This window comes from Musca domestica, unplaced genomic scaffold (assembly GCF_030504385.1).
Source record: "Musca domestica strain aabys unplaced genomic scaffold, Musca_domestica.polishedcontigs.V.1.1 1, whole genome shotgun sequence".
NCBI lineage: Eukaryota > Metazoa > Arthropoda > Insecta > Diptera > Muscidae > Musca > Musca domestica.
In genome coordinates this window covers 43,693,881-43,704,517 of record NW_026712114.1, presented here as the reverse complement: position 1 = coordinate 43,704,517, position 10,637 = coordinate 43,693,881, and the positions used below count along the sequence as shown (strand labels likewise).

At 37.1% G+C, this 10,637-nt stretch overlaps 1 protein-coding gene across 6 annotated transcripts in view; it reads left to right on the top strand.

Annotated features, from left to right (window-relative positions):
- The first annotated feature begins 760 nt into the window (after positions 1 to 760).
- Positions 761 to 10,637, top strand: part of LOC101892654 (solute carrier family 35 member F3) — a 45,130-nt gene continuing 35,253 nt past the window's right edge. For all 6 annotated transcript variants that reach the window (XR_009342393.1, XM_059123421.1, XM_059123407.1 and 3 more), the window contains exons 1-4: positions 761 to 1,799; positions 6,287 to 6,465; positions 6,648 to 6,776; positions 7,050 to 7,239. Coding sequence is in view for 5 of the 6 variants with exons in the window: in XM_059123421.1 (XP_058979404.1) it covers positions 947 to 1,799; positions 6,287 to 6,465; positions 6,648 to 6,776; positions 7,050 to 7,239 (1,351 nt within the window). In the remaining variant the exon portion in view is untranslated. The remainder of the gene's footprint in view (positions 1,800 to 6,286; positions 6,466 to 6,647; positions 6,777 to 7,049; positions 7,240 to 10,637) is intronic.

Below are 10,637 nucleotides of genomic sequence, written 5' to 3'. Positions count from 1 at the left end.
CTATTAAAAGTTCTGCTGTGAAAAGAACTTGAAAATTTGACCACTCCGGATTTTTGAAAGATGTCATCTAAATCACCTTGAAAGACATTTGAAATATGTCCTCTCAATTAAAGAGCTTTGGAAGATCTCTGTCTATAATATCGACCTTTAATTTATCGAAGACTTCAAATAATCTTTCATTAATGAAAGATCTTCGGAAGGTATTTAACTATGCTTCAAAGGTCTACTATGTCTAGAAGACCATCTTATAAAAGGTCTTCTATCTGTAGAATACCTTCTTTTCTTCTTTGGACAGATGGCCTTAAACGGTATTCAGTTTAGAGAAGACCTTAAAATGGCTTTTACTCTATAGAGGATCTTCAAAAGTTCTTCTGTCTAAAAAAGACCTTCTGTCTAAAGGCGACCTTCAAAGTATTCTGTCAATAGAAGACCTTCAAGGTCTTCTGTATATAGAAGACTGTCGCAAGATCTTCTGTCTATAGAAGATCTTCAAAAGTTCTTCTGTCTAAAGAAGACCTTCACAAGGTCTTCCGTCTATAGAATAACTTTAAAAGAATAGAATAACTTCAAAAGATCCTCTGTCTATAGCAGTCCTTCAAAAGGTCTTCAAGAATAACTTCAAAAGAATAGAATAACTTCAAAAGAATCTCTATCTATAGAAATCCTTCAAAAGGTCTTCAAGGTCCCTTTGAAGAAAATGCGTTAAAAATTGAATACATAAAATAACATGCTGTATTCCTCTCTTCTATTTTCAGTCAATTTCTTCTCACACTTATCGAACATAATGATTAAATGTCGAAACACAACATCCACTCGATATGTTTGAAAAATCTCCAATAAACAGAACTCTCTTGAAAATTCGGTTCGACAACCCACAACAGCAACGGTGGCTACTAACGTTGTCAACAACAACATCAGCAGCAATAGCAGCAGCAACGAACCGAGGATGACGCGAGACGGCGAAATACCTGCTATCTTCAATCCCAAACAGCATCGTGTTCGCACGCCCTCCGTTGTGGTAACGGGCGACTCGCCCAATGGTCCATATGGAGGCGGCTTTACCAACATACTCAATGCAAGCAATCCTCAAATAACCCACCAAGACTCAATATCGTCTAGCCAACAAGATCCTAATGAAGTTATTACCATACATCCTGAATCATCCTGTACAGTTCCTGCGGCAAGAGGTGGTGGCGGTGCCGGCGGTGGTGGAACAACAGGTGCCGGTGGCCCCAGTGGTGGCATCGATACCGACTCGCCCACCACCGAAGCTGGCCAAAATGACAATGCAACAACTCGTTTTCCCCGCCTTAAAGCCTGTCGAGAGACCTGCTGCTCCGAATTGGCACAAAAAATGTATTTCGGTGTTTGTGTCACCATCCTGGTCACGGCGTCCTGGGTGGGGGCAACGCACTGCATTAAATTCCTATATCTAAATCGCAGCACATACATGACGGCAATCGATGACATCGATTCATTGGCCGTCGATGAATTGGACTTTGTGACCGACATACAGGGCATTGAGTTGGGCATTGATTCACTGCTGCCGGTTAACGATCACACGCTCAGTCTGGAGGATGTTGAGGATGCCACAAAAATATTCAGTATACCACCAGAAACCCCAAAGCAGGCGAATATTTTTAGTGCTCCCTTCTTTGCGGCTTGGTTTTTCACAAATTTCTCGCTGTTGTTTTTCCCCATCTATGTACTGGGGAGAATATCGTTGAGAAAATGTGATAAGCCAGGCGAGATCCTGGGTGATATTTTGAGGGGATTCCGAGATCGGGGGTTCACTATAGGTAAGTGGAATAAAATTTTGATTTTTATTAATTTAAAATTTTGATTTTAGTGAACCAAAAATTGAAAAAATATAAAGAATCAGAATCCGCACACAAAAGATTACATTTTTCATATCGGAACATTTTTATGAAATTTAGTAGAAGTCCATTTTGTTACAACATTTTGAAAATAGGGAATCTTATACAAACTTCGTATAAGTCGATTATGTACAATATCAAACGTACAAAAGGGTTATTGAGCTATCAATAAGAGCTAAGACTTTTTATTAAGTGTCTTGTTAATAAATCGGATGAACAGTATATATGGGAGCTATAGCTATATCTTAACCGATCTTCACCAAATTTGACATACTAGCTTCTAGACTCAATTCTGTCGCAAGTGCCAAATTCCATCCCATTTGGGCAAATATTAGACGTTTGGTGCACAATAAAAAGTAAATCGGACGAAGTTATATATGGGAGCTATATCCAAATCTGAACCGATCTCGATAAAATTTATCAAATGTATTTCTGAGCTGTATTTGATATATTTCCCCAAATATTGTTGTTACAGAGTGCATATTACGGCTGCGGAACAACAAATCGGATGAACAATATATATGGGAGCTATAACAATATCTAAACCGATTTCGATCAAATTTGGCATACTTATTTTAAGGTCCAATCTGATCGTACGTGCAAAATTCCATACTATTCGGACTGCACAATTCGGTGCACAATAAAAGGCAAGTCGGACGAAGATATATATGGGAACTATATCTAAATTTTGACCGATTATCTCCAATTTCAATAGGGTTCGTCCTTGGGCCAAACAAATGATTTGTGCAAAATTTCATCTGGATAGGCCAATAAATGCGAACTGTACTTTGTTTAGAAAAATACATGGACAGACGGACAGACGGACATGCATAAATCGACTAAAAATGTGATTCTATGCAGATCATCAAAAGGAACTATGGGTCTATCTCGTTTCCTTTTGCCTGTTACAAACAAATACACAAAGACATAATACCCTGACCACCTTGTGGTGTAGGGTATACAAATCTGAGCTTCAGCTCTATCCCTGCAACCAATACAAAATTTAGTACCCATATTCAAAACAATCTACATCTCACCATCATGAACACCAGCAGTGATCCCAAAATTAGTACTTTTCGAAAAAATATAATGCACTTTTCCAAAACCACTTTCATATCTTAATTCCAGATACCAACAGGGACTTCAAAATCAAATTTCAGGATTCCAGTCATTTTCCCTCACCCAATTCTAAATTTAGTACCATTTTTTATTATTCATACAAATATAGGACGCATTTGCATACCGCCGCCAAATCTTAAATACAGATGCGATCTGTAATCTAAATATCCAATTTAAGAATTGTTTCTCTATCCCTACACCCGATACATCATCGATACACCATTCAGCACTTTTCGTGCAATAATAGTACATATTTCAGAAAACAACCTCCATATGTCCAGGCTACACTTGCACAACGACCCTAATTCCAAACTTCAGATATCAAGCCCTTTACAGGGTGAGATAAAAGAAACCACAACAAAGTCAAACGCCATAATTTTTAAATTTTAAATTTAATTTTATTGAATGGAAGCAGAATGTCGCATCAAATTGTAGAATAAGTTTAGATTTGTTCGAATTGATCACCTTTGGCACGAATTATGGCCTTCAAACGGCCAATGAAACCATCACACGCTGCCCAAATGCTGTTCTGTGGTATTTTGGCCCATCCCCGGCGAAGCGCTTGCTTGAGGTGATCGACACTTTGGTATTTTTTAGTGCCAACCTTGCTTTCCAAAATACTCCAGACACAATAGTCCAACGGATTGGTATCCAGAGATTTTGGTGGCCATTGTGCGCTGGAAATGCAGCGATGAACCTCATTTTGTAACCATTCTTCCTGATTCCTGTTGGAATGTCAAGGTCTGCGGCCAAAATGTTTGCGTGCCCAAGGCTTTAATACACCCTCCAGAATATTTTCGCGATTATGTTCGGCATTTATTCTGATGCCACGGTCGATTAATACGAGCGGAGAGCGACCATCGGCTGTTATAGCTGCCCACACCATGGCTGGCGCTTAAATTCTGGTGGCCAACCGAAGGTGCACATTTTCAGCTGACCTCCTTGGCAAGAAACGCAATCATTTTGTTAGTTTACAAACAGCTGGACAACGAATGTTTTCTCATCGGAGAAAACCAAATTCGGCAGTTCACCACTTTCGGCCAAGCGAAGCAACTTTTTAGTTCTTGCACTTTTTGGAATTTCAATGGCTTTATCCCGAGCTCATTTTTCAATATTTGCTGAATGGAATATTGCGATATGTTCAGCTCACGAGCCATTTTTCGGCCACTGCGAAGCGGGTTGCGATCGAGTCGCTTCTTTACTTTCCAACCATTTTTGCTGATGTTGCTGTTTTCTTCCTTCCACTTCCTTGACTTCGGGTACGAGACACAAAAGATTTATTCACATTTAATTGCTGGAGTGCTCTAACGATAGCCACTTGTGGTAAATTCTCACAAAATGATTTTGTACGCTTGTAAACAATATAATGAGCTGTCACTGGAGTAATTTTAACAGCTGTCGGACGAGTGGCTTGTAAATGACAGCAGTCTGAACTTGGTACTATTTTGAACTTTTCGTGCACTTCTAGTGACATTTCCGCTTTTTTTTTTATCACAAACCTCCCAAAAACAGGGATTCCAGTGCAACATTTTAGATTCATCCTTTCACCCAAAAATTAAACTGTACCAAATTTAGTACCATTTAATACACTTAGTACGCCATCCCAAAACCAACTCCTTATACCATTCCATTTTCTCAGACTAGACTCTCGTAGCAATTTGAAAATTTTCGCCTTTTTATTTCATTTTTATTTCATTGTAGCACTTTTGGTGCATTTTTTGTTAGAATTTAAAAAAAAAGAAAAATCTAGTTTGTCTATCCAACAGAACCTCGAAGACTCCAAATTTCAGATTTACAGATCTATTCCTTCCCCAAATACCAAAGTTTATTTAGTACTTTTTGTACTCTTGAATGCGTATTTCCAAATCTTCCGCTATGTATTAACCAAACCACACAAAAGGTAATCCCAATTCCAAATTTTAGACTTCCAATTCAATCCCTTACCCAAATACCAAATTTAGTATACTTTCCCAAAGTATATATTTCCAAACCACCTCAAAATCTAAATCCCACACACTAACAATGATCTCTGTGCGAAATTTTAAATTCCAAGCAGTATCTGTGTTTTACATCAAATTTGGTACCATTTAGTACGCTTGCTGAACGAGTTTCCAAACCGAAATTTTTATCTGAACCCTGCCCACCAGCAGAGACCCCAATAGCAATATTTTAAATTTCCCGATCAATCCGTTCAACCACAACCAAATTTTACCGAATTTAGTAGTACTTAGTACAGCTGTTACGCTCAGTACACATTTTCAAAAAAAAAAAGTAAAAAAGCAGCAAAGTTCGGCCGGACTGAACCTTTAATACCCTCCACCATTTGGAAGGAACTTATAAAATTCCAAAAACTACCACTTAAATGAAAGCCTTTACATGGGGACTATATGAAGACGTGGAGCTGTATACGAAATTTTTTGTCATAGGCTGTAGTAGCCATTACGAACTTTAAATACGAAATTTGTTACAATTACTTTGAATAATTTCGCAAAAATTATGAAAATACCGAATATCGGGAGGTACCGTTATATAGGGGCTAACGAAGACATGGACCTGCATACGAAAATTTTTTCCATAGGTTGTACTGACCATTAAGATCTCCCAATACGAAATTTGAAACGATTCCGGTGAATAATGTTGCTGAAATCTTAAAAATGCCGAATATCGGGATATACCATATCATGGGGGCTATATGAAGACGTGGAGCAGCATATAACAATTTTTGTCATAGGCTGTAGCACCGTGGACCGACATGGCCCATTTACGAACTTAACCTGCCTACGGGTAAACTACGCATGCATGCAATATTGTAGTCGTTTATCCATATTCGTTCTCGTGATTACAACAGACAAACGGAAAAACTGACGGACATCGCTAGATCGTCTTAGAATTTTACCCTGATCCTGAATATATATACTGTGAAGGGTCTATTATAAACATTTCGAGGAGATACAAACGGAATGACAAAGTTAATATACCCTCCATAGATTGTTGGAGGATATAAAAAAACTACTTATGCCAACATTTCTTTCCAAACTTAATTTTTATACCAAATATTAAGATTTTATCTGTACACACAAGAATTAGAATTTACAAAATAGAATTTTTACCGAATTTCCCAAAACCAGTTTTATCTCAAAATTTCAAGATTCTAGCTTTAGCCGTTTCGTGCGGCCTGGGCGTTGATGAATCAGTCATCAGTCATATCATTTTACCACCCAACCATGTTATTACAGACTACTTATCCAAATTCTCTTTGTGTGTCTTTTTTCCCTTTTTTGTTTTTGCAGGACGTTTTCTTAATCGCTGCCTATCATTTTGTATACTATGGCTTTTAACCACTTACCTTTATACGTTATCTCTGCGTGTCTTATTTGCCACCGATGCTATGGCCTTGTTTGCCACCAATGTGGCATGCGTTTACCTGCTGTCCTGGGTGATACTGCACGAGCAGTTTGTGGGCGTGAGGGTAAGTGAACGGTTATTGGGCTTGGCACTTGTCTTGTTTTGAAATTAAAATGTAACATTTAATGCAAGTACAACGACAACAACAACAACAACCTAATAGTGTATAATTGTATTAATGACAAACATTATTTGTGTGTCTAATTTTTTCTTGTTTTTGTTTTTTTTTGTGTTTTTCCCAAACAGATTGTTGCTGTTATTCTCTGTGATACGGGTATCGCATTGCTGGCGTACATGGATGGTATTACGGAAAGTCCGACACTAAGTGGGGTGGTTTTGGCCACCTTGGCAGCCGCCTGTTATGCCGTCTTTCGAGTATGTTGACATTCCTAACATCTGTGGTATCCCGTCATAGCAATCAGTCAGTTGGGCAGTCATCAGTCCATCGGTCACATAGCAAGTCATATGTTTATTTAGCCATCGATTGATGATGACTAGCTACTTGCTAGACTGGTTAAATTGTTAATTTTTTTGTTTTCTCCGTCGTTGTTGTTGTTTTAACGTAGTTTCTTTTTTTCTTTCGTATAATTATTGTTGTCTTTTTGTTTCGTCCTCTCTGTCCCGTTCTTTGTTTAATATTTAATCAAGGTCATGTTTCGCAAAGTGATGGGCGATCCACCGGTTGGACAAATTGCGTTTGCCTTCACAACGCTGGGCTTTCTCAACGCTCTACTCATGTGGCCAATATGTGTGGCATTATATTTGACGGGAACGGAAATAATGCCATCGGATCGTATGCCTTGGATTATTTTATTGATTGCCAGTATATTGTTATTGGGTAAGTGGAAAGAAGGAAGGAAGGAAAGAAGGGCGGATGAATGGATGGATTGGTGGATAAATGTTTGATTTGACAAGTTGTCCGTCGTGTGTTTGTGTTTTTTAAAAATTGACGCAAACAATCAGCCTACAAAGTTGACTTAAGCGGGTAATAACGTTACTTCAGTTGTCGGATAAGTTTGCATAATATTCAAAGTGTTATAGTTTTATTCGGCATAGAAATTCCCGGAGGTGTTAAATTGTACAAACTGGTAACGGCATATTTTAAAGTGACACTCTTGAAATTGAAAAACTCGTGCAGTGGTGCGATATTTAGCATGGCAACAATTTCAGATGAAAACATCTTCCACTTTTAGATGATACAGGTTTTTTAGATATTTTTTGACTTTTCTGACAATTAGATAGATCAGCAATCTTATCTTAGTAGAATATTTGCCACTAAAATGGGAAAACAATTTGTCAAGCACTACTGCTAAAAGATGTTCCTACAAAAGTTTTTACGGAAAAAAATATGTGTTCAAACCAAGAATGGTGACTTATGAATTCAGGCAAACATTTGTTTTTTTTTTGCAATAAGTGATTTGAACCCCACTTTTTGGGTCGATTCAACCATGTCATATATATCAGGCCCTTCCGTATGTCTGGCATGCAAGTTAACTTTAAGCGAAGGGGGTGCAAACAATTAAAAAAGCAGCTAAGTTCGGCCGGGCTGAATTTTTAATGCCCTCCACCATTTCAAAGCAACTTAAAAAATGTCAAAAAAAAAAAAATAGCTAGATATAGCTCCCATATATATCTTCGTCCGATTTGCCTTTTATTGTGCACCAAACGTGTAATATCAGCACGAATAGTATGGAATTTTGCACATACAACCAAATTAGGCCTGAAAATAAGTATGCCAAATTTGATCGAAATCGGTTCAGATATAGCTATAGCTCCCATATATATTGTTCATCCGATTTGTTATTTTTGTTCTCCACAGCCGTAAAATGCACTCTGTAACAACAATATTTGGGGAAATATATTAAATGCAACTCAGAAATACCTTTGCTAAATTTTATCGAGATCGGTTCAGATTTGGATATAGCTCCCATATATAACTTCGTCCGATTTACCTTTGATTGTACACCAAACGTCTAATATTTGCCCAAATGGGATGAAATTTGGCACTTGCGACAGAATTGGGTCTAGAAGCTAGTATGTCAAATTTGGTGAAGATCGGTTCAGATATAGCTATATCTCCCATATATACTGTTCATCCGATTTGTTATATTTGTTGCCCACAGCCGTAATATGCACTCCGTAACAACGATATTCAGGAAAATATATCAAATACAGCTCAGAAATATCTTTGCCAAATTTTATCGAGATCGGTTCCGATTTGGATATAGCTCCCATATATGTCTTTATCCGATTTCAAATTAATTGTGCACCAAATGGGTAATACAAGTACGAATTTAAAAGATACAAATGCTTCGGCATATTTAGACCTTTGAACTTTAAATTATAATTATAATCATAGCGTGTATGATTGATTTTAATTGTTATGCGCAGCTCTACTAAATTAGGAAAGTGGTGTAGGGTATCATAAAGTCGGCCCCGACCGACTTTAAGACTTTCTTTACTGGTTTACTTGTTTTTTTTTATCATAGTCAGTAGTACCCTTTACAAACTTTAAATACGAAATCATCAAAATACCGAATATCGGAAGATACCGTTATATGGGAGCTATACGAAGACGTGGACCTGCATACAAAAAGTTTTGTCTTAGGCTGTGGTACCCATTACGAACTTTAAATAAGAAATTTTAAATAATCCGATAAATAATGTCGCAAAATCATGAAAATACCGAATATAGGGAGGTATCGTTATATGGGGGCTTTACGAAAACGTGGACCGACATAAACCATTTACGAACTTAACCTGTCTACTGGTGCAAAATTTTAGCCTTCTATCTCAATTCGTTCGAAAGATAGCGTGATTACAACAGACTGACAGAGACGGACATCGCTAGATCGTCCTAGAATTTTACGCTGATCCAGAATATATATACTTTGTGGGGTCTATTTTGAATATTTCGCGAAGTTACAAACGAAATGACAAAGCTAATATACCCTCCTTAGAATGAATGGAGGAGGGTAAAAAAACTAATGCTAATGCACCCGTCCAAATCTGTTTACTACTGGAAAATCGAATGTAGCTTGCGCTGTGTGGCAAGTAACGTCGTCATGTTGAAACCAACTCATGCCAATCCTCCTGTGAACAAAAATTCGCTCAACAAAAACAAATCGTTCATCGTGATATTTTCAAGGCCAAAAATCATATTTTATATCGACTACTTCCTTCCCTTTATATGAGATATGTGATAATTTTTAAAAAACGTTGAAATGTGAGTGTGTTGCCATATATACCGAAGTATTCCATTTTCATACTTCATCTAATAGAGATAATAATATTGATATGGACAAAATTACAAGAAAATCGAACATTTATATTCAATTCTTGAGTTTTGCCTTGTTAAGGCGAAGATCATATGTTTATGATTTATGTGTTTGTTTCTCTTTCGAGACGAGCTTAATGATCTGAAATTTGCAGTGAAAATGCGACGCGTTTCACCGTTGGTTCAGCGCCTCATCAGGCATATTTGGTGTGGATGATGGCTTACAAGGGCCGTTCTCTGGAAAACAGTATTTTTTTCGAACTTATTGCGATTTAGCATATACGAATTAAACACAAAACTCTCCAAGTTCGACTCAAGTTCTATTAGCAGATATTTTTCACAGCAAAGTTTGTTCTTGTAGTGATGGATTTTTTGTCCACAACAACTGCATTGCTTCCAATGCATACACTTGTTTTAGTGCTGCTTCAGGAAGACGGGTTGATGGCTCTGAACGTTGAGACGGCAACTTCTAGTTGGCTGCACACCGAGATCCGCGGTTTAAATCCCACATTATTCGAAACCATAAATTCCATATTCATCTCAGGTTTCTGGTTGAGAGAAATATTTGGATATAGCAAGTTGTAAAGAATCGCTGACTTGTTTCGCAAGTTATGACAGATAAAAATATTTAAAATTTGACAAATGTATCTTCTGATTAAATTCCGTCACACATTACAAATTTCATTTGAATCAAACATACATACATATCTTGTTTGGTGTATCAAATAAACGAAATCGGCCAAAAATATATATGGTAGCTATATCCAAATCTGAACCGATTTCAATATAATTTGGCTAATGTATGTTCGTTTCAAATTCCGATACACATTTCAACTTTCATTGAAATTGGAGATACATAGCGTGAACTCGACATAAATATATATATATATATATATATATATATATATATATATATATATATATATATATATATATATATATATATATATATATATATA